Source organism: Polypterus senegalus, chromosome 13, assembly GCF_016835505.1.
Source record: "Polypterus senegalus isolate Bchr_013 chromosome 13, ASM1683550v1, whole genome shotgun sequence".
Lineage (NCBI taxonomy): Eukaryota > Metazoa > Chordata > Cladistia > Polypteriformes > Polypteridae > Polypterus > Polypterus senegalus.
Window position 1 is genome coordinate 5911210 of NC_053166.1, and position 19778 is coordinate 5930987.

General features: G+C 44.7%; 1 protein-coding gene across 1 annotated transcript in view; it reads left to right on the forward strand.

Annotated features, from left to right (window-relative positions):
• Positions 1 to 14906, forward strand: part of ttc1 (tetratricopeptide repeat domain 1) — a 51599-nt gene extending 36693 nt beyond the window's left edge. Inside the window, exons 7-8 of the mRNA XM_039774397.1 lie at positions 5413 to 5467; positions 14093 to 14906. Of these exons, the coding sequence (XP_039630331.1) occupies positions 5413 to 5467; positions 14093 to 14229 (192 nt within the window). The 3' untranslated portion in view covers positions 14230 to 14906. The remainder of the gene's footprint in view (positions 1 to 5412; positions 5468 to 14092) is intronic.
• The last annotated feature ends 4872 nt before the right edge of the window (positions 14907 to 19778 follow it).

Genomic DNA, 19778 nt, shown 5'->3' on the forward strand with positions numbered 1-19778 from the left:
TTCTTACAGAAGTCTTAAAAATATCTGTCCCTCTGTTCTTTCTGGATCCATTGCGGATCTTTTTCTGTCTTCACCTATTCCATCAACACTAGATAGTCTTGTTGACCACTATAACTCAGGCCTTCATTCAGAATTAGATAAAATGGCTCCTTTAAAACATAAGGAGGTTTCCTTTAAGCGTTCAGCTCCTTGGTATAACTCAGAATTGCGATCTATGAAAGCAGCTGGCCGACGCCTTGAGAGAATGTCACGTAAGTCTGGCCTCACCGGGCACTTCCGGGCTTACAGAGAAGCACTAACTGCTGCCAAGAACACCAACTCTGGCAGAATAATAGAAAGTGGCCACCATAACCCAAGTGTTCTGTTCTCTGTAGTTAATAAACTACTCAAACCCGCATCTGGCCCAACTACCTCTTCTACTGAAGTCTGTGAGACATTCCTCCACCTTTTCCATAACAAAATTAAAGATCTAAATAATTCAACTAACATAAATCCATCATCTGTTTATATCTCTCCCTGTTCTCCCACTCAATCCAGCTCCTTCTCTAAGTTCTCACCAGTCACATCTGCGTTTGTTAATAACCTGCTTTGTAAGATGAGGCCGACTACTTGTGTACTGGACCCCATCCCCAGCACAGTACTTCAATCCTGCCTTCATGCCATAATCCCGACTGTTACAACACTAATAAACTCATCCCTTGACACTGGCCCTGTGCCGCTCACTTTTAAAATCCCCAATGTTAAAAAAGTCTGGTCTTGATGGTGACGATCTTAACAATTTTCGGCCTGTTTTCCCAATTACCTTTTCTGTCAAAAGTTCTTGAGCTTGTTGTAGCCTCCCAACTCACCAATTACATTCTACTGTCCAGAATGGAGTACATGCTGGGTATCTCTGGCACTGCCCTCCAGTGGTTCAAGTCCTATCTGACTGATAGGCAAGAGTTTGTTAGTCTTGGCAACAGCAGATCCAGCTTGGCACCAGTCACACAAGGAGCTCCTCAGGGCTCTGTCTTCGGCCCTCTTCTGTATTTATATGCTTCCCCTTGGTCATATTATTCGTAGCTATGGACTGGGTTATCATTTTTATGCAGATGACACTCAACTCTACCTCAGTGTTAAAAGTGGAACTTCATCAGAGCTGTCACAGCTCACAACCTGCCTCAGTGAAATTAATACCTGGATGGAGCAGAACTCTTTAAAATTAAATTGCAACAAAACTGAACTCCTGCAAATTGGGGCTAAAGTGCAACTTCATAAAATGAGCTCCTTCACAGTCCATCTTGGCAGTGATCTCATCAGACCTGCCTCTACTGCAAAGAATCTCAGTGTCATTTTTGATTCCTCCCTTTCTTATTCCGCCCACATAAATCACATTAGGAAACTTTCTTACTTTAACCTCCGTCACGTATCCCGTGTTCGCTCCTTCTTCTCCTTTTCACTTGTCCCTGTTTTTAATCACATAATGCATCGATTATTGTAACTCGCTGCTGGCAGGTGCCCCTTCTAATCTTATATCACAGCTCCAGCTTATTCAAAACTCAGCTGCAAGAGTCGTCACCCGGACCAGCAGCAGCGAGCACATCACACCCATCCTGCTCCGTCTTCACTCGCTCCCCATGTCTTACGGAATCGAATATAAAATCCTACTAATAACCTACAAAGCCTTAACACTAGAATTACCAGAGCCTACGAAAAAACTCGTAATTCCGTCCCACCTTAAACTGCTTCCTAAATCCCTTCACACCTCTCCGCCAGCGTCCTTTGTCTTCTAAATGTGCTGATAAAGAGAAGCTAGGAGCAGCCGGCTATTCCATCCCCCCAGCAATTTAAAACGTGCACGAACTTCTCTCAGCTCAGGCCTTGATTGAGTATCTGGGAGTGAAGTGGAGTTTTAGAGTGGAAATAATAGATCGTTGTTTGGAACACACGCATTTCATGTCTGTTCCGTTTCTACAGTAATCTGTGTCAACACATTGTTAAAACAGAAACGTTTTTTATATTCTACTAGTAGATGACAAAATGTAGGCATAAACTATATAGTGTATGAAGCCTGAAGTCCAAATAGCAAAGAAACATTTTCACAAGAATAACACAATTGCGCTTTTATTCAAAAATATAACTGCAGAAACAAAAAGCCGCCTTAACATGCGACATTGACAGCAGTTTATTGTAACTGCCTCCGTGGTTCAGTAGACTCAGCCCGCTTGGAATCAAGAGGTCACGAGTTCGATCCTGCGCCCCTCCGTTTTGAGAAGTAAACTGCTCTAAGTCTTACTATTTGAGAATAAAAGCATACATTTGATTTCAGTCTGTAACAGCCGGTGCAATTTATGATCCTTGTAAAGGTTAGCTTTTTTTTTTTAATCACTTTTCATTCTCTCAGTCGCGTTCAGAATCAATCCATACAACCCCATCTGACACGGCTGTTTTCACTAAAGACGCGCTATAGCTCTGCGGTGTACCACGATGCATACTAACGCAGCCGGGTTCTGACACACAAACGCTGGTGAAGCTGCCTTCTTCGTATCTCACTGTCACTTGCTTTTCTTTTTTTCAGTTTTATTGAGTGTTCCTGCCAGTCCCCGCATGTTGCTGTATGCTGTTTCTTTTGTACTCCAGGACATGCAGAGGAAAGAATAGTAAAGAGCAGTAAGTTCGGCGCTATATGCAATCATCAGACACTCCCCACCTGCCCGTTGTTTTGTTATACTTTTCAATACTTTTATACTGCTCAAACGGGCATGCTCAAAAATACACGTGTAATGCCACGAAAGGTGCACGCAGACACTTCATTTCGCAAACAAAACAAGTGCACTTTTATTCAAAACTACCTGTATAACCGCAGAAAAAAGAAAGCAAGTTACAGTAGGCGATTGATACGACAGCTTGCATGGTGCAATGCTAAGAAGTGCAGATTTTCATTCCGTGCTATATAAAATCATCACATTCAAATATTAACAGTTCCCACACACCCAAGGACCGTCCTTCCTACATTTACGACACGTGTACTTGTTGCCGTGTACACACCTCTCTGTGCTATGGTTTCTATTACACTGAATGAGCACCTGACACTGTACTTTCTTCCCTGGGGAAGGTCCGCATCAGAGAATTTCCAGTTCCTGCATAAATTCACACCTGATCTGACGCTGTTCGTTTTCAAATAATATTGCATTAGTGCGATTATATTTTCACATATATTGTCTCTTTCTTTCAGGTGTGTAATAGAAACCACAGCATAGAGAGAAGTGTGTACATTGCTTCTTACAGGAAAAGCGATGGAAAAAGTGCACTTGAATAAAAGTGCACTTTTGTTATACTTTTACACCAATATATGTTCCTGTGTTTGAGCGACACGGGCAGATGGGGAGTGTCTGATGATTGCATATAGCGCCGAAGTTACTGGTCTTTACCATTCTTTCCTCTGCATGTCCTGGAGTACAAAAGAAAAGCATACAGCAACATGCGGGACTGGCAGGAACACTCAATAAAACTGAAAAAAAGAAAAGCAAGTGACGGTGAGATACGAAGAAGGCAGCTTCGCCAGCGTTTGTGTGTCAGAACCGGTGGGGGGGGCGTTAGTATGCATCGTGGTACACTGCAGAGCTATAGCGCGTCTTTAGTGAAAACAGCCGTGTCAGATGGGGTTGTATGGATTGATTCTGAAGCGACTGAGAGAATGAAAAGTGAATTAAAAAAAAGCGCTAACCTTTACAAGGATCATAAATTGCACCGGCTGTTACAGACTGAAATCAAATGTATGCTTTTATTCTAAAATAGTAAGACTAAGAGTAGTTTACTTCTCAAAACGGAGGGGCGCAGGATCGAACTCGTGACCTCTTGATTCCCAAGCGGGGGCTGAGTCTATTGAACCACGGAGGCAGTTACAATAAACTGCTGTCAATGTCGCATGTTAAGGCGGCTTTTTGTTTCTGCAGTTATATTTTTGAATAAAAGCGCAATTGTGTTATTCTTGTGAAAATGTTTCTTTGCTATTTGGACTTCAGGCTTCATACATTATATAGTTTATGCCTACATTTTGTCATCTACTAGTAGAATATAAAAAACGTTTCTGTTTTAACAATGTGTTGACACAGATTACTGTAGAAATGGAACAGACATGAAATGCGTGTGTTCCAAACAACGATCTATTATTTCCACTCTAAAACTCCACTTCACTCCCAGATACTCAATCAAGGCCTGAGCTGAGAGAAGTTCGTGCACGTTCTAAATTGCTGGGGGAATGGAATAGCCGGCTGCTCCTAGCTTCTCTTTATCAGCACATTTAGAAGACAAAGGACGCTGGCGGAGAGGTGTGAAGGGATTTAAGAAGCAGTTTAAGGTGGGACGGAATTGCAAGTTTTTTCGTGGGCTCTGGTAATTCTAGTGTTAAACAACCTGTGCCAAACTACATCAGTGACCTTCTCCATCACTATGTGCCTGTCCACCCACTAAGGTCCTCTAATTCTGGCAATCTTGTTGTGCCCCACACTAACCTACACTCCATGGGTGACAGCAGGGCCTTCAGCCGTATAGCGCCCAGACTACCGAAATTAATCAGGTCAGCCGACTCCATGAACTCTTTTAAAAAACAACTCAAAACTCATCTGTTCAGGAAGGCTTTCAGCTCTACCTGACTTTATTACCCTTCTCTCAGTTTACCTCCATGTCAAGATGTAACCTCTGTGTGTGTGTGTGTGAGATCATCAATGATGGTGTCTGTTAGGCTTTTTCTTTCTCTGAATTTACTATCTTACTCTTCTTTATTTATTTATCTGGTTTGTACAATGCTAAATACTGTATACCCTACTAGCGTCTCTTAAACTCTGTGAAGTGCCTTAAACATGGGAAAGGTGCTATAGAAATAAAATGTGTTATTATTATTAAGTCACGCAGACACAGGAATCAAATCTGCACCCTTGTGGTTTTAGACTTCAGCACCTTAGCCGATTCCCACACCGCCTTCACTTGTAGAAATGAAGAGCGTCTTACTAAAGAATTGAGGGCTGAAGACCACTGAATCTCTTAAGGTGCGGCCCGACACGAGCACGAGCCTTACTCTCTACATTTTGTTTATGCGTTGCATTTACGAGCTTGTAAAGGAATATAATGGCTTCTGGAGGGTGGCCTGTATGACAGCAGCGTAATTTAACTGGAGACGATCTCTTAGGATGTGTCACTGTTTAACAAGCTGCATGTCTATTCAGAGAGTCTATAAATGGAGCTGGGCAGAATAGTGCACTGGCACAGCGCTGCCAACTCCTAGAGCGTCCTGTCAAATTAAAAGCCTGCTCTAAAGTGGGTGCCCTTAATGTCTTCCTTTAAAGAATCTGAAAATGTCTGAATTCACACAGTTTCTTCTGGAGATGCACAGTCTCTTCATTCTCCTTCATTGCGCAATTTTTCTCTTTCCAGCGACTTCCCAGACAGATTGAAGAAAGAAACGAGCGACTGAAGCAGGAGATGATGAGTAAGCATTCTTTATTATAAGTGCATGGCTCATTTCCTATCAGTAATTGAGGTTCATTTTAAAAAATATATCCCATGTACCTTGTAGAGACATGAACGTGCTCATGGGATTAAGTTAAGTTTCAGATTGATTTTAAAATTCTGCTATTAACATTTAAGGCCTTTCATAACCTCGCCCCTCCGTGTCTGTCTGACCTTCTTCATGTTGCCATTCCCACCTGTAACCTCAGCTCCTCTTCCTCCATCCACCTGACTGTCCCTCTCACCCGTCTAACCACCATGTGGAGCGGAGTGTCCAGCCGTTCTGCTCCCAAGCTCTGGAATTCATTACTTACTGAGCTCAGAAATATCAAATCATATTCATCCTTCAAATGAAAGCTTAAAACGCATCTGTTTAAAATGGCTTTTTCTTTATGATTACAGTGGCTTTGTTTGGTTTTCATTTTTATATCTTCTGTTTTTTTTCCTGATGTTTTAAGTTGTTTATAATGTGTCTTTTTATTTATTTATTTATTTATTGTTTGTTTGTTCAGTGTCCTTGAGTTCTCAGAAAGGCACCTTGTATAAATAAAATGTATTATTATTATAATGTCATTGTCACCCTGCACATCAGCACCAAGTCTTTGAGATGGAGAGCAACTAGCATATGTCAGGAATAGACACACACACACACACACACCATATTCTACCCAGAGGAGCCTCTTTGTGGATGGAGAGCGGAGATCTCCGGGTCTTACTGGCTAATCCATCACCTCCAAATTTGTACTCAAATCCTACCAATTTTCAATGAAATACATTGCTTGTAGTCACCCATAAAAGACTGGAAAATGGCAAAAATGACCCCATCTATATATATAATTCACTAAGGCAAGACGACCGTGGAAAACACGCCGGAAGGGGCGTGGATTCACTGAGCCGCCGACAAGTGAGATACCTATGGCACACGCAGGAAGGAGCCACACCCACCAACTCCAAGACCATTGGATACGACGACAACTCAGAGCCACGCCCACCAACTCGGACACGACGACACCGAAAAAATGGCGTCATTTATAGTCGTCTGTCGTAGAGGTCACATGCAGCTCCGACCCACGTTGACTGTTCATAGAGGCATGTTTTTCACGGAGGTGAGTCGCCATATGCAGCGTGTAAAATGGTTTGCGAGGGGTATCCCATGGGATCCTTAAAACATTCCTTTACACCTGAGGTTAAAACACAATGAAGTAAGCAGTCTTTAAAAAACGACTTTTCAGTTACGACGCACGACCGCGTGCACCATAGCAAACTGTTTTACGTGCTACATACAGCAATTCGCATCGTCTTCTTAGATGCTCCTGCACTTTGTACACACCTCGCTACCACCTCGCTACCATCGTGGTCGGGTGTCTTGGTGGATTATATAAAGAAAGGCAGCCAAAACCGCACAGAGCAATGAAAAGTCTACGTGAGTCACAGGTGCATCTGGACTGTGTAAAGACGACAACGACTCGAGTGACAAGTTGGAGGTGGGCACATGAGCGGGCAGTGCATACGGGACGAGAAATCAGCAGACTAGCATGACGGAGGGAGCGAGTGGACGTCCTTCTCCTCTCCTCCCGTGTGTTGGTTCGTTCCATGCATTGTTACAATGTTGCTTTTCTTGCTGATTTATTACATTACCGATTTTTCAAATGTTAATTTTCTCCCTGTGCTCAAAAATTATTAAAAAACCGGCCTGATTATGCGGCGTATGGTACGCCGCGGGTTGGCTAGTTATAAAAAGATAATCGGGCAGGTGCAAGCAGCAATCGGCCAGTAAGCTTAACGTGCATCACAAGTAAGTTAATGGGAATAAGGAATTATTAAGGGAAAGATGGAGCAACACATGGCAAGAACAGGAGTTTTTCAGCATGGGTTCAGAGGAGGAGGCCGTGTTTTACCAACATGCTGGAATTCTGTGAGGAAGAAGCAAAAGGATGCTACCAGAGTGGAGAAGATGATATTATTTATCTGGACTTTCAGAAAGTATTTGATAAGGTGGTGGGCATCAAACTAAAAGACGTGGCGATTCAGGGTCTGGTGTGTCGATGTGTTCAGGATTGGCTCAGACGCAGGAAGCAGAGGGTGACAGGGAGAGGAAACTTCTCAGAATTGGCTGATGTTAAGAGTGGTGGCCAGCAGGGGTCAGTGCTGAGGCTGATATTTTTAATATATAGAAATGATTTGACTGCGGTGGGCTGGCGCCCGGCCCGGGGTTTAGTTTCCTGCCTTGTGCCCTGTGTTGGCTGGGATTGGCTCCAGCAGACCCCCGTGACCCTGTAGTTAGGATATAATGGGTTGGATAATGGATGGATGGAAATGATTTGGATAGGAATATAAGGAACAAGCTGGTGAAGTCTGCAGATGATACCAAGATAGGTAGACTGGCAGATAACTTGGAATCCATTATATCATGATAGAGGGAATTGGACAGCAGACAGGCTTGGGAAGATTTGTGTCAGGTTAAATTTAATGTCCGTAAATGTAAAGAATTAGACATAGAAAGTCAAAGTGTGAGATCTGAATACTTAATGGAAGGTCTGAAAATCAAAAGTCCACCTTATGAGAAGGATTTAGGAGTCGCAGTGGCCACGACATTACGAAATGCCAGACAGCGTTCAGAAGCCATTAAGAAGATTAACAGAATGTCAGGTTATATATATATAGCACCTTGATGTGTGCAGTGCAAGTCACAGGAGGGTCTGCTCAGTCAAGCTTTATAACACACCGGTGAGCCGCCTCTGGAGTCCTGAGTGCAGTTTGGGTCTCCGGAAAAACAAAGAAGAGCTAGAAAAACTCTATGGAAAGATGAAAAGAGCCGAGCCTTACAGGTTAAGCAAAAGGAGATTAAGAGGCGACGTAATGAAGGTGTTTCAGATTATGAAGGGTAATAAGTCCAGTGGATCGAGATGGTGACTTTAAAATGAGTTCATCAAGAACACGGGGGACACAGTTGGAAACTTGTGAAGGGGAAATTTCACACCAACATTAAGAAGTTTTTCTTCACACAGAGAACCACAGACATGGCGTAAGTGACCGAGTAGCGTGGTGGACAGAAGGGCTTTAGGGGCCTTCAAAACTCGACTTGATGTTATTAAGGGATAGGAATGGTGAGCTTGTTGGGCTGAATGGTGAGCTTGTTGGGCTGAATGGCGAGCTTGTTGGGCTGAATGGCGAGCTTGTTGGGCTGAATGGCGTGTTGTCGTCTAGAGTGATCTAATGACGCCAGACCACAGGGCAAGACCTGTTAAACATTCCCTGCTAAAGATGTAGGATCACATCTGAACACTAAATATAACATGTTGTGTAGCTTCTTGGTTTTTTGCAGTAAAATATGAATTTTGCATTCAAACTGCCGAGTGTCTAAAAATGATTTGTACTTTAAAACAGTTTGCTTTGTTTGTGCCCTGAGGTGCCCTTTGTATTTTAGTATTCCAGCTAGTATATCATTTATGATAAGTAAAGAACTTAAGTCTCGGGGCAGAAGCGTCCGCTAGTTGAAATGAGCTCAGCGGCTTGGGACTGCAGTCCGCCGTCCTTAGGATGTCTCTGGCTGCACACTCGCTCAAGGCCATCATTCTCAGCACGCTCATTCCAAGGCATTGGGCGTGTGTGCCAATAAAGTACAGTGTACAGTATATTCCATTCCAACAAATGGTGCATACAGCCAACACTATAAGCTAATGAAGAAAATTTGAAAAATTAAAAACAATAGCAAATAAGAGGCTGACTGAGGAAGTTCTAACCCAGGTGGACCCTGTTGACTGTGACACAGAAGGACATAGCTGATGGGGGTCCTGGGAAGCCAGCATGCCCTCGGTGTATTGCTATTAATGGAATTTTTCATTTTTATTTATTAAGCCCATGCTCAAGGGCCCAACAGAGTAGGATCCTTCTGGCAGTAGCAGGATTTGAAACGGCAACCTTCCAGATACCAGCGTCGGTCCTTAGCCTCTGAGCCACCACTCCACCTTAATGGACATTTTTTTTTATTAAACTTTTTCTTTATTAGGTCATATTGTTAGTTTAGTAGAGTGTCAGGAGTGGTTTGTGACAGATGAGTACCAGCAAGAGTGAAAGGGAAGGTCTGCAGGGCAGTAGTGAGACCAGCTATGTTATATGGGCAGAGACGGTGGCACAGGAGACAGAGCTGGAGGTGGCAGAGTTAAAGATGTCAAGATTTGCATTGGGTGTGACGAGGATGGACAGGATTAGAAATGAGGATATTAGAGGGTCAGCTCATAGACAAAGTCAGAGAGGCAAGATGGCGTTGGTTTGGACTGTGCAGAGGAGAGATGAGGGGTATATTGGGAGAAGGGTGCTAAGGATAGAGCTGCCAGGGAAGAAGAGAAGAAGAAGGCCTAAGAGAAGGATTATAGATGTGATAAGAGAGGACATGCAGGTGATGAGGGTGACAGAACAAGATGACGAGGATAAAAAGATATGGAAGAAGATGATCCGCTGTTGCGACCCCTAATGGACGAAGAAGAAGGTCACAATATTAGTTTGTCTGTTACCTCATTTATGTGGCAGTTGCTGCGGGGTAATGTTTGTGATGTGCCTTCTGTTGGAATGAAAAATGTAACTCATATTATTACATAATGTGTTCCAACAGGTGATGCATCGCAAACCTTCACACTGGTCAGCTGTTCCACTCTGCTGGCCACTCAAACACACATCAGCCTAAGGTCATGTCACATTTGATGACGTTTCCTGCGATTTTCAGTCGTAGCCTTCATTGATATAATCCTAGGAAATTGGAGGCAGCTGGCAGTGAGCGCCCATGAAAGGCAGGCACATAACTTGACATCCCCAACAACTCAGTCTGACATGTCCACGATTTGCTCTGACCAAAGTCAAACAGGTTTTCAGTCGTGTAAATTGATGTGAGACCAGCAACTGCAGTGGGCAAGTCTGTCATATCCAACAATGAGAACACAAAGCTCACCAGTCCTGTCCACTTCTTCTGCCAATCATGTGACATCACTTAAGAGACTCCACCATCTTGAATCCACTGTATTATCGCCTCTACATTTACTTGCATTTTCTTTATTCTGAAGAATTCAATATTCTTAAACATCGCAGGCTGTCTTTTTGATCTCTGGGTTTTCATGAATATCTGCCAGTCTTCATTTTTTTTCTTAACTAAAAACACCTTCATTATTACAAGAGCCCTGCTTGCCACTCATTTATTTTAAAATGTAACCAGAGCCTTGGCAGGCAGAGGAGACCTCGATGAGTGTGTGCCCCCTACACACAGATCTCTCTGTAACACAATATCGGACTGTAAATTTAGCAAGCGAGTCTGCAGTGAAGGAGCCCCCGAGGCCGTCATCAGGGGTGAAGCTTTCTGTTGAAGACTCGTTACGACTGAGAAGAGTTCTGCTCCTTTGAGACGCCTCACTTCTGCATTGCGTGTTGGTGCAGAATCGCTGATAAGCGTGCCCGGCCGTGCCACAGTTTTTCCATTTTTGCTCTTAGACCTGCTTAATATGTTTCTGGGCCGCTTTGTAACCGAGTCTTTCCCAGCAGCACTGGGCACAAGACGAGAGCCAACCCTGAATGGGGTGCCAGTCCACATTCATTCAGGTGGGGCTAACTTCAAATTCCTTTTATTACTCTTCTTCTAGAATTGTTTTCTTTAATCTGCTAAATGAATACGTACATCTCCTATTAGTAGATCGGCTTGTAAACTGCGTTCTGAGGTTGTTCAGGTAAAGGAAAATAAACGTTTTTTGAGGGTTAGGATTATTAACACTCTCTACTGATGGCACCAGAGAGCTGATGATTAGCACATGCAAGAAGGAGTTTCACTGGGCTCTGTACATGGGGCAGTGCGGACCCCATAAACTGAGAAGCCTTAGTTAATGGAAAGCACACATTATAAGGGATAAGGGAGGAAACATGGAAAGGCAAACATAAATATGGCTAAAGGGAGAATGTGGCGAATCCACGACAGTTTGAAACCCAAGATGCTGGCACCATGAGGCAGGAACGCTCACCACTGTGCTGGGATGCTGCCCCAGTATAATTAAGATACACACACACACACACACACACATATATATACACTCACCTAAAGGATTATTAGGAACACCTGCTCAATTTCTCATGAATGCAATTATCTAATCAACCAATCACATGGCAGTTGCTTCATTTAGCGGTGTGGTCCTGGTCAAGACAATCTCCTGAACTCCAAACTGAATGTCAGAATGGCAAAGAAAGGCGATTTAAGCAATTTGGAGCGTGGCATGGTTGTTGGTGCCAGACGGGCCGGTCTGAGTATTTCACAATCTGCTCAGTTACTGGGATTTTCACGCACAACCATTTCTAGGGTTTACAAAGAATGGTGTGAAAAGGGAAAAACATCCAGTATGCGGCAGTCCTGTGGGCGAAAATGCCTTGTTGATGCTAGAGGTCAGAGGAGAATGAATGGGCCGACTGATTCAAGCTGATAGAAGAGCAACTTTGACTGAAATAACCAACCGAGGTATGCAGCAAAGCATTTGTGAAGCCACAACACGCACAACCTTGAGGCGGATGGACTACAACAGCAGAAGACCCCACCGGGTACCACTCATCTCCACTACAAATAGGAAAAAGAGGCTACGATTTGCACGAGCTCACCAAAATTGGACAGTTGAAGACTAGAAAAATGTCACCTGGTCTGATGAGTCTCGATTTCTGTTGAGACATTCAAATGGTAGAGTCAGAATTTGGCGTAAACAGAATGAGAACATGGATCCATCATGCCTTGTTACCACTGTGCAGGCTGGTGGTGGTGGTGTAATGGTGTGGGAGATGTTTTCTTGGCACACTTTAGGCCCCTTAGTGCCAATTGGGCATCGTTTAAATGCCACGGGCTACCTGAGCATTGTTTCTGGCCATGTCCATCCCTTCATGACCACCATGTACCCATCCTCTGATGGCTACTTCCAGCAGGATAATGAACCATGTCACAAAGCTCGACTCATTTCAGATTGGTTTCTTGAACATGACAATGAGTTCACTGTACTAAAATGGCCCCCACAGTCACCAGATCTCAACCCAATAGAGCATCTTTGGGATGTGGTGGAACGGGAGCTTCATGCCCTGGATGTGCATCCCACAAATCTCCATCAACTGCAAGATGCTATCCTATCAATATGGGCCAACATTTGTAAAGAATGCTTTCAGCACCTTGTTGAATCAACGCCACGTAGAATTAAGGCAGTTCTGAAGGTCAAACACCGGATCAGTATGGTGTTCCTACTAATAATGTAGGTGAGTGTAGATATATATATATATATATATATACATACATACACACACATACAGGGTGAGTCAAAGTTATGTCAACATTTGAATGGCGGAAACAATTTATTCACAAAACATACTTCATATGTGCAAGATGATTTACAGGAATGTGTCAACCTGTTCACCATCATGTCAACACATGGACTATATGTGGCGTCCACACAAATTGTATTTAAATAGCACCATTAGTGTTAACATAACTTTGACTCGCCCTGTACTGTGGACACCAGGCGGCGTACAGCTCCCCAAACCCCTGACACAGCAGACACCGAGCAGACGTTTCATTCAGAGGGGTACCGCTTCTCCCCTCGCTCCCCACAGCGGTAAGCAGAATAAACACACAGTCCGTCCGTCCGTCTGTTCTGCCTCCACTTCTCCCGCCTGTGGCTCGTCTCTGCAAGGCACCCTGGGAGCATTAGGGAGGTCAGGAATCAACTCTCCAGGGTGGTGGAAGCCCAAGGTAGGACTGTGCAGCTCCTACAGCTCCCCCTGGTGGCATCCACTGAATCCAACAAACAGTAATTCCCATACAGCCCTGTGGGAATCTGCGGTGCCGTGGCAACCCAGGGGGAGAGCCAAGTAGCCGTGTGTGGCAGAGAGTGCCCTTTAAAAGCCATCTCCCCCTGGCATTTCTTTAAGGAGGCGTCCCAACTGGGTAAAGACACCAATAGATGGGTGTATACTAGCTGTGTAAGCCTGGGCTCCCAGAGGCCGTTGCTCAGCTAATCGTGTTCTTCATTTTCTTGAATTAAGGCTCACGTCACAAATGCCGCAGTTCGGCTGTTTCGTTTTGCCAACGTGTTCGTCTCACTTCATCTGTATCAGCGGCTAAGCGAGTTTCTCTCTCCTCAGAGGTTTCGTTTTGCTAATGTGCTCGCCGGACAGCCAGACACTTCCACACTTAGACGTTTTTATATTTATATATATATGATATATTTGATACATACAAGTACCGTGTGTGTGATTGCTGTTCATGCCATCACTTTTCAGGACATGTGCCTTACTTTTTCAGTGAGCTGTAAGGGGACAGACCAGTCTCTCAACGTCCCCGTCTCTCTTTTTATCTACATTTATATACACGCACTCTTTATTAATGGGATCAGTTTGCGCTGCACTTCAGAACTTTCATTTATTTGCCATTAAAAGAATTAAGGGTGGAGGATCCTGGTGGTGCCCAGATATGTTTGTTCTTTGCCACTCAGATTGGCACACCTTTCAGGTTTCTCTCCAATTCCCATTCCTTCCTTTGTCTTTCCGAAGTTGGGGTACCTGCTAATTGTATTCCTGTTCATTTCTTTTCTTTTCTTTTCAGGTAAACTCAAGGACCTGGGGAACATGTTTCTTCGTCCTTTTGGTCTGTCTACGGAAAATTTTCAGGTCAACCAAGACCCCTCGAGTGGCTCCTACTCTATTAATTTTGTTCAAAATCCCAACAACAATGACCGGTAACTACTGTCCGGAGAGACCGCCATGCCTGCTTTTTTTAGAATTCAAAACATACCAAACGTGCTCAATTAATTCCACAATCCGGAGATGAGCTGGGAAAAAAAAAAAAAAAAAAAGAGGACGCGTCTTGTCAGATGATTAATGGAAGTTATTTTTAGAGGAGCACCAGTTGTTCAGTTGAAGCCGAAGTTGTACTTCAATGCCCAACTTGGCCGTTTCCTGCTTTCCTTGTGGTTTCTCTGACGATTTGGGGTTCGCTGTTCAGGTAGGGGTGTTAGGAGGGTCTCATCCAGATTGTTCCATGCACATTTTTTATTTTTTTTAAATCATCTAAAGGACTAGACGGCGCTCACTCGCATTTCCAAGCACCTCCAAGAACTCACGGGAGTGACAGGACCTCAGGGGTTTGTGGAGAGTTCTAGAAAGGGCAGCAACGCGAGGTGAAGGAGTTTGAGTTTCGTCGGTCCGCACGCTCCTCTCTCCGATTGTTCTTGCTTACAAGGACACGGTCTGCTGTGGAGTGGAGATGCTCCACGTGATGTGTGTGACGTTCCTGGGCAGCATTGTGTCACCTGGTCTGTGACCGACGGCTTTATCATTTTTAAGCAACTCCTCGCATGTGCGTGCGTGTGTGTGTGTGTTGTAATAAAACGATGTTTTAAGCCGCCTGGCTGACTTGATTTGGCTCAAGCGCCCCTTCTTTTAAGGTCTTCAGATGCCCGTTGTGTGCCTGCCTTTCTGTCTGCCATCGTATCCTTCTGCTGTCACTGAAATGAGCCACGCGGCAGGCCATCTTGAAGCTTCTTCAGGGCAGACTGAGGGTGGGTGGCGGAGGTCTGACCTGGGGGTTTTTTGTCAGTTTTTTGTGCCCCCTTTTCAATTGCACTTGCAGGTGATGTGAAGGGCACCTACTGCAGTTGCCATGTGCGTCTATACGAGACAACTCGGTGGCATCCCAGTGGGCTGATTTGCTTGAAATTTGCCACCCTCGCTCTTCAAGAGAAATGTGTCGGTTTATTTTTTCACATTCTAGAATAGAGCGTGCGGTGGACATTTTGTAAGTTTAAAAAACTCCCATTGCAAAGCATCACGAACGTGGAAACCCGTCTACACTAAAACAGAGAAACAAGTTTAGCTTGATAAAGGTCACCTCAGCTTTTACTTGTCTGATAGTCGCCCCGATGGCAAAGCACATCCAAGATGGGAGTCACGCCAAGAGCGTGTACGAGGCATTGGCACTGCCACTCGTGTCTGCCAGTCCACGAGGTGAACTAGCTGTAAAAATAACAAATAAAAAAAGTGACGCATCTAGAAACGAATGTAAGAGGAAGGGCGTTCATAAAACGTCACCCTGCACGCCTAGCAGGGATAATCGCATCCTTCTGCTCTCCGATTCTCACACACGTGTCCTGTACATTCTAGCAGAGTTTCGGACCCAGCAAGACTTTGGGTTTGTTTTGCACCAATAACAAAGTTTACAATTGATTTACATTTTACCGCAACACCGTTTTGTCTTTTCTCTTGGGTGCCACCATTTTGCCATGGCGTGTCCTGCGGGTTGAAGTCGTCGGCCCTGAGCTTGTGGCTCACACACTCCTGTCAGCTCCGAGGTTTACTGATACGCCTCGGGTCGCGTTCACCCGCGTCTCCCACCTCCCGGTGCTGTTAGCCGTTAACGGGTCACTTAAGTGACGTTACTAACCGGAAACGTGAAACGCAAGCAAGGAAAGCTGAACAGGAGTCAAGTACCCTGTGGTGTGGTGCACGGAGCAAATCAAAGTTTAGTCCGTACCCCGGGGGTCCTCAGTCATGGTCCTGGGGGGGCCGCAGTAGCTGCAGGTTTTTGTTCCAACATACTGCTTAATAAGAAGCCCTTAGTGCTCAAGTGACACTTCTGCTTCACCGTAGTGGTCTCGCTCGTTCAGATTGCTTATTTTAGTCTTAAGCATTCGTATTCTCCTAATTAGCAAAAAGATGCAAATGACAAAAGAGAACAGCATTCCTCCATTGAGCGGGTTACCATTTACACTTACTGTGTATTTTTAATGAAATACTTGGAAGGAAAAAAGTGAAGGACTGAGAATTAGAATTCAAATCGTTTGGAAAATCGAGGATACGAGAACGACCTGACATGGCAGAGTTAAACCACCAACAAGCCATGGAATGAAATTATCGGCAAAATGAAGAAAAACCTGCAGCCACTGCGGCCCACCAGCACTGGGATTGAGGACCCCAGGCTGTATGTGACCGTGATTTAGTATTTCACTGTCGCGATCATTTAGGAGGGCGGCCGGGTGACGGGCTCTGCGACCCAATCACTCAATCAGCTTTATTTAAAGTCACCACGCCGTCCACCAATAGGGCTGCCGGCTCTCTCTCTCTCTCTCTCTCTCCACTCTCGCACTCTCTCTCTCTCTCGATGACGCCTCTCCCTAATGACGTCATAGTACGGCTTTTTAAAATGATGTAAACCTTGAATGGCAGTTTCTCACTTTGATTATAATATGATGGCCACAATCGCAGTCACCGACAAACGAATAACCCATTCGATATTTTGAATCCGTCAAGCCTCTTAAATTTACAGAAGCGTATTAAGGCCACGGAGAAGGAAAAAAACTAACGGATACAGTGAAGAAGAAATCAAGTACACGTCGCGATTAAAGTCAACCTGCCGACAGCATTCTCGATGTGTTGACTTTATTCTGTCATTAAAGTTAAATGTCACAAACTTTAAATGAATATTTAATTTACTAGATTTTCTCAAACCCCGTCATAGGTTAATAGCACATTAAATCCATCTATCCGTTCATCATCCAGCCTGCTATATCCTAACTACGGGGTCACGGGGGTCTGCTGGAGCCAATCCCAGCCAACACAGGGCACAAGGCAGGAAAAAAATCCCGGGCAGGGCACAATGGGCACATAAAATGCTTTGTGTTGTGTTCCCGAGCCAGCTGTTAATGGCTGTGCGCTTCTTAAAGGGATTTCCTCTGCACTGACGAGGCGCCGGCAACGACCACCACGTTCGCTTCATGATATTCCTGCTCCGTGAACATTTATGATGCTAAGGTAAATACTTGATATCATTTGCTTGATGAAATGCATTAAAGCAGGTATTAAACATGTAGGGGGCGTGGAGGTCGGGCTGCTGCCTCGCACTAAGGGGGTCTCGGGTGTTCCCTGCCTTGAGTTTGCATGTTTTTCTGGTGGGTTTACTTGACGTGCTTCAGTTTCCTTTCAAAGACATGTAGGCTGTGGGCTTTTGTTCTGCTAAATGGCCCCCAATGTGTGTGTGTAGCTCGTATTCACCCTTTGACGAGCTGGCGCCCCATTCAGGATTTGTTCCTGCCTCGCACACAATGCTTGCTGGGATGGGCACAAACCTGAATGAAGATTGTTCAATGTCCTAAGGTTTATAGCTAGTTTTACTTTCACAAAGACGTTTATGGTATGGGGATTGGTTATGTGGAGAAAGAAAAAGGAAGGACGGGAACTGAGGATTTGGTACGTCAGATAGAGACAACACGCCAGGAATAAAAAAAGCCCCTCAGAAGATCACCTGGTCTCCGACCACCAGCTGAGTGACGTGCGGTGAGGCTCATGGCTGGTGACTCCTTCAGAGTGACATTTACAAATCTGTGAACCCCAAAGAGTCGCTTATTGACTATTTAGTTGGCAGCCCCCACGCACATCGCCTACTGGTTATGTTTCATATCACATTCTTTACACACACAGACTGGTGAGGCGCATATCTGGATATGAAAGAACGGCGAGAGCGAGAGCGAGAGCGAGAGCGAGAGCGAGCGAGTGCGCATGTGCTCCTCACCCTCCACGTGTTCTAAACTTAACGTTGCGATTCATTCAATACAAATGAAAGAGCTGGTGGTGGATTGTAGGAGGACCAGGACCCTCATGGACCCCGTGATCATCAGAGGTGACTGTGCAGAGGGTACAGACCTGTAAATACTGGGAGTGCAGCTGGATGATAAACTGGACTGGACTGCCAATACTGATGATCTGTGTAAGAGAGGACAGAGCCGACTATGCAATAAGATGCTGCAGATGTTCTACCAGACGGTTGTGGCGAGTGTCCTCTTCTACGCTGCGGTGTGCTGGGGAGGCAGCATAAAGAAGAGGGACAAACTGCTGAGGAAGGCAGGCTCTATTGTAGGGACGGAGCTGGACAGTTTGACATCCGTGGCAGAGCGACGGGCGCTGAGCAGACTCCTGTCAATCATGGAGAATCCACTGAACAGGATCATCTCCAGACAGAGGAGCAGCTTCAGCGACAGACTGAGGAGACCCCACACTATGTGACTCGGGGAGTAAACGTTAACATTGTACAAACTTATTGTCTGTTGTGATCACTCTTTAATTTAATATTGTTCTTTATCAGTATGCTGCTGCTGGAGTCTGGGAATTTCCTCTTGGGATTAATAAAGTATCTATCAGAAAGTATAGAGTGGTATACAAAGAAAAAAACGGATTTCAATTTTGACCTTCATTGAAATATTTAGTTGTATTTAAAAGCTTTTAATTCGGATGCTTCAATCCATTTGAATACAAACTGATGAACGAAAGGATAACAACAAAACCAAAAGAGTATTTTATTTAAGGTCAACATTTATTACTTAAATATAGTGTGAGCCCATTTGTTATGACATTGAAACCCATTTCTGGTCTTCACCTTTATTAGTAACTGAAGTCCATGCGCTTATCCTTCTCCACGAAAATCTCCGTCACTTTCTTGTAAACTCCTCCTTATTTTCCTTTAGTTTTAAAACTCTTAATCTTCCATTTTTGGCAGTCAGTCGGAACAAAAAAACCAAAATAAATGGCCGGCTGCAGTGCACGTGACTTTGTGATGTCGCTAACTTATCGGCGCCTCAGCGCAGGACAGCAGACACGAGCACCTGTTGAGCTCACATGCGCCCCCTGCAGGGCGCCGCGGTACTGCCTGCCCCACTCTGTGCCTTCTCACTGCGGTTTGATGTCCGATCAGCGAGACTAAATATGTCAGACACATTCATTAAAGATATTAGGCAGACTGTGGAAAGTCAGGGGTGTGTAATAAACGTGTCTGCGCACCTCAGATTGGCGACATGCAGAGAGACGGCGACAGGCACGCGCCAACTGCAGCCATCAACCAGCCCCGTGAGTGTGTGAGGAGAGCGCAGTCGGAGGGGAGGTGAGACTCGTCACTGCCGCACCTCGCGTTTCTCCGCGACATGCGACAATTCAGCGATTTGGACTATAAAAATGATCAAAATATTGGAACCAGACAGAAAACACATGTATAGCACAGACCAGCGGATTTTTTGTATGTTATCATTACTATTTTTTTTTTTTACATTTAATGATCACCCACCTGCACCCCCGACCAGATCACGAACCTAACATTTACACAACCGTTCAGTTAAACCTGCGCGATACCCAAACATTCATTCATCTTCTTGGAGCCTCGTCACACCGTCCATAAAGGGTCTGTACACTGAACGTAGACCTGGGGACCCCTTACTGCCAGGGAGCAGCACCACCGTGTATGTTTAATA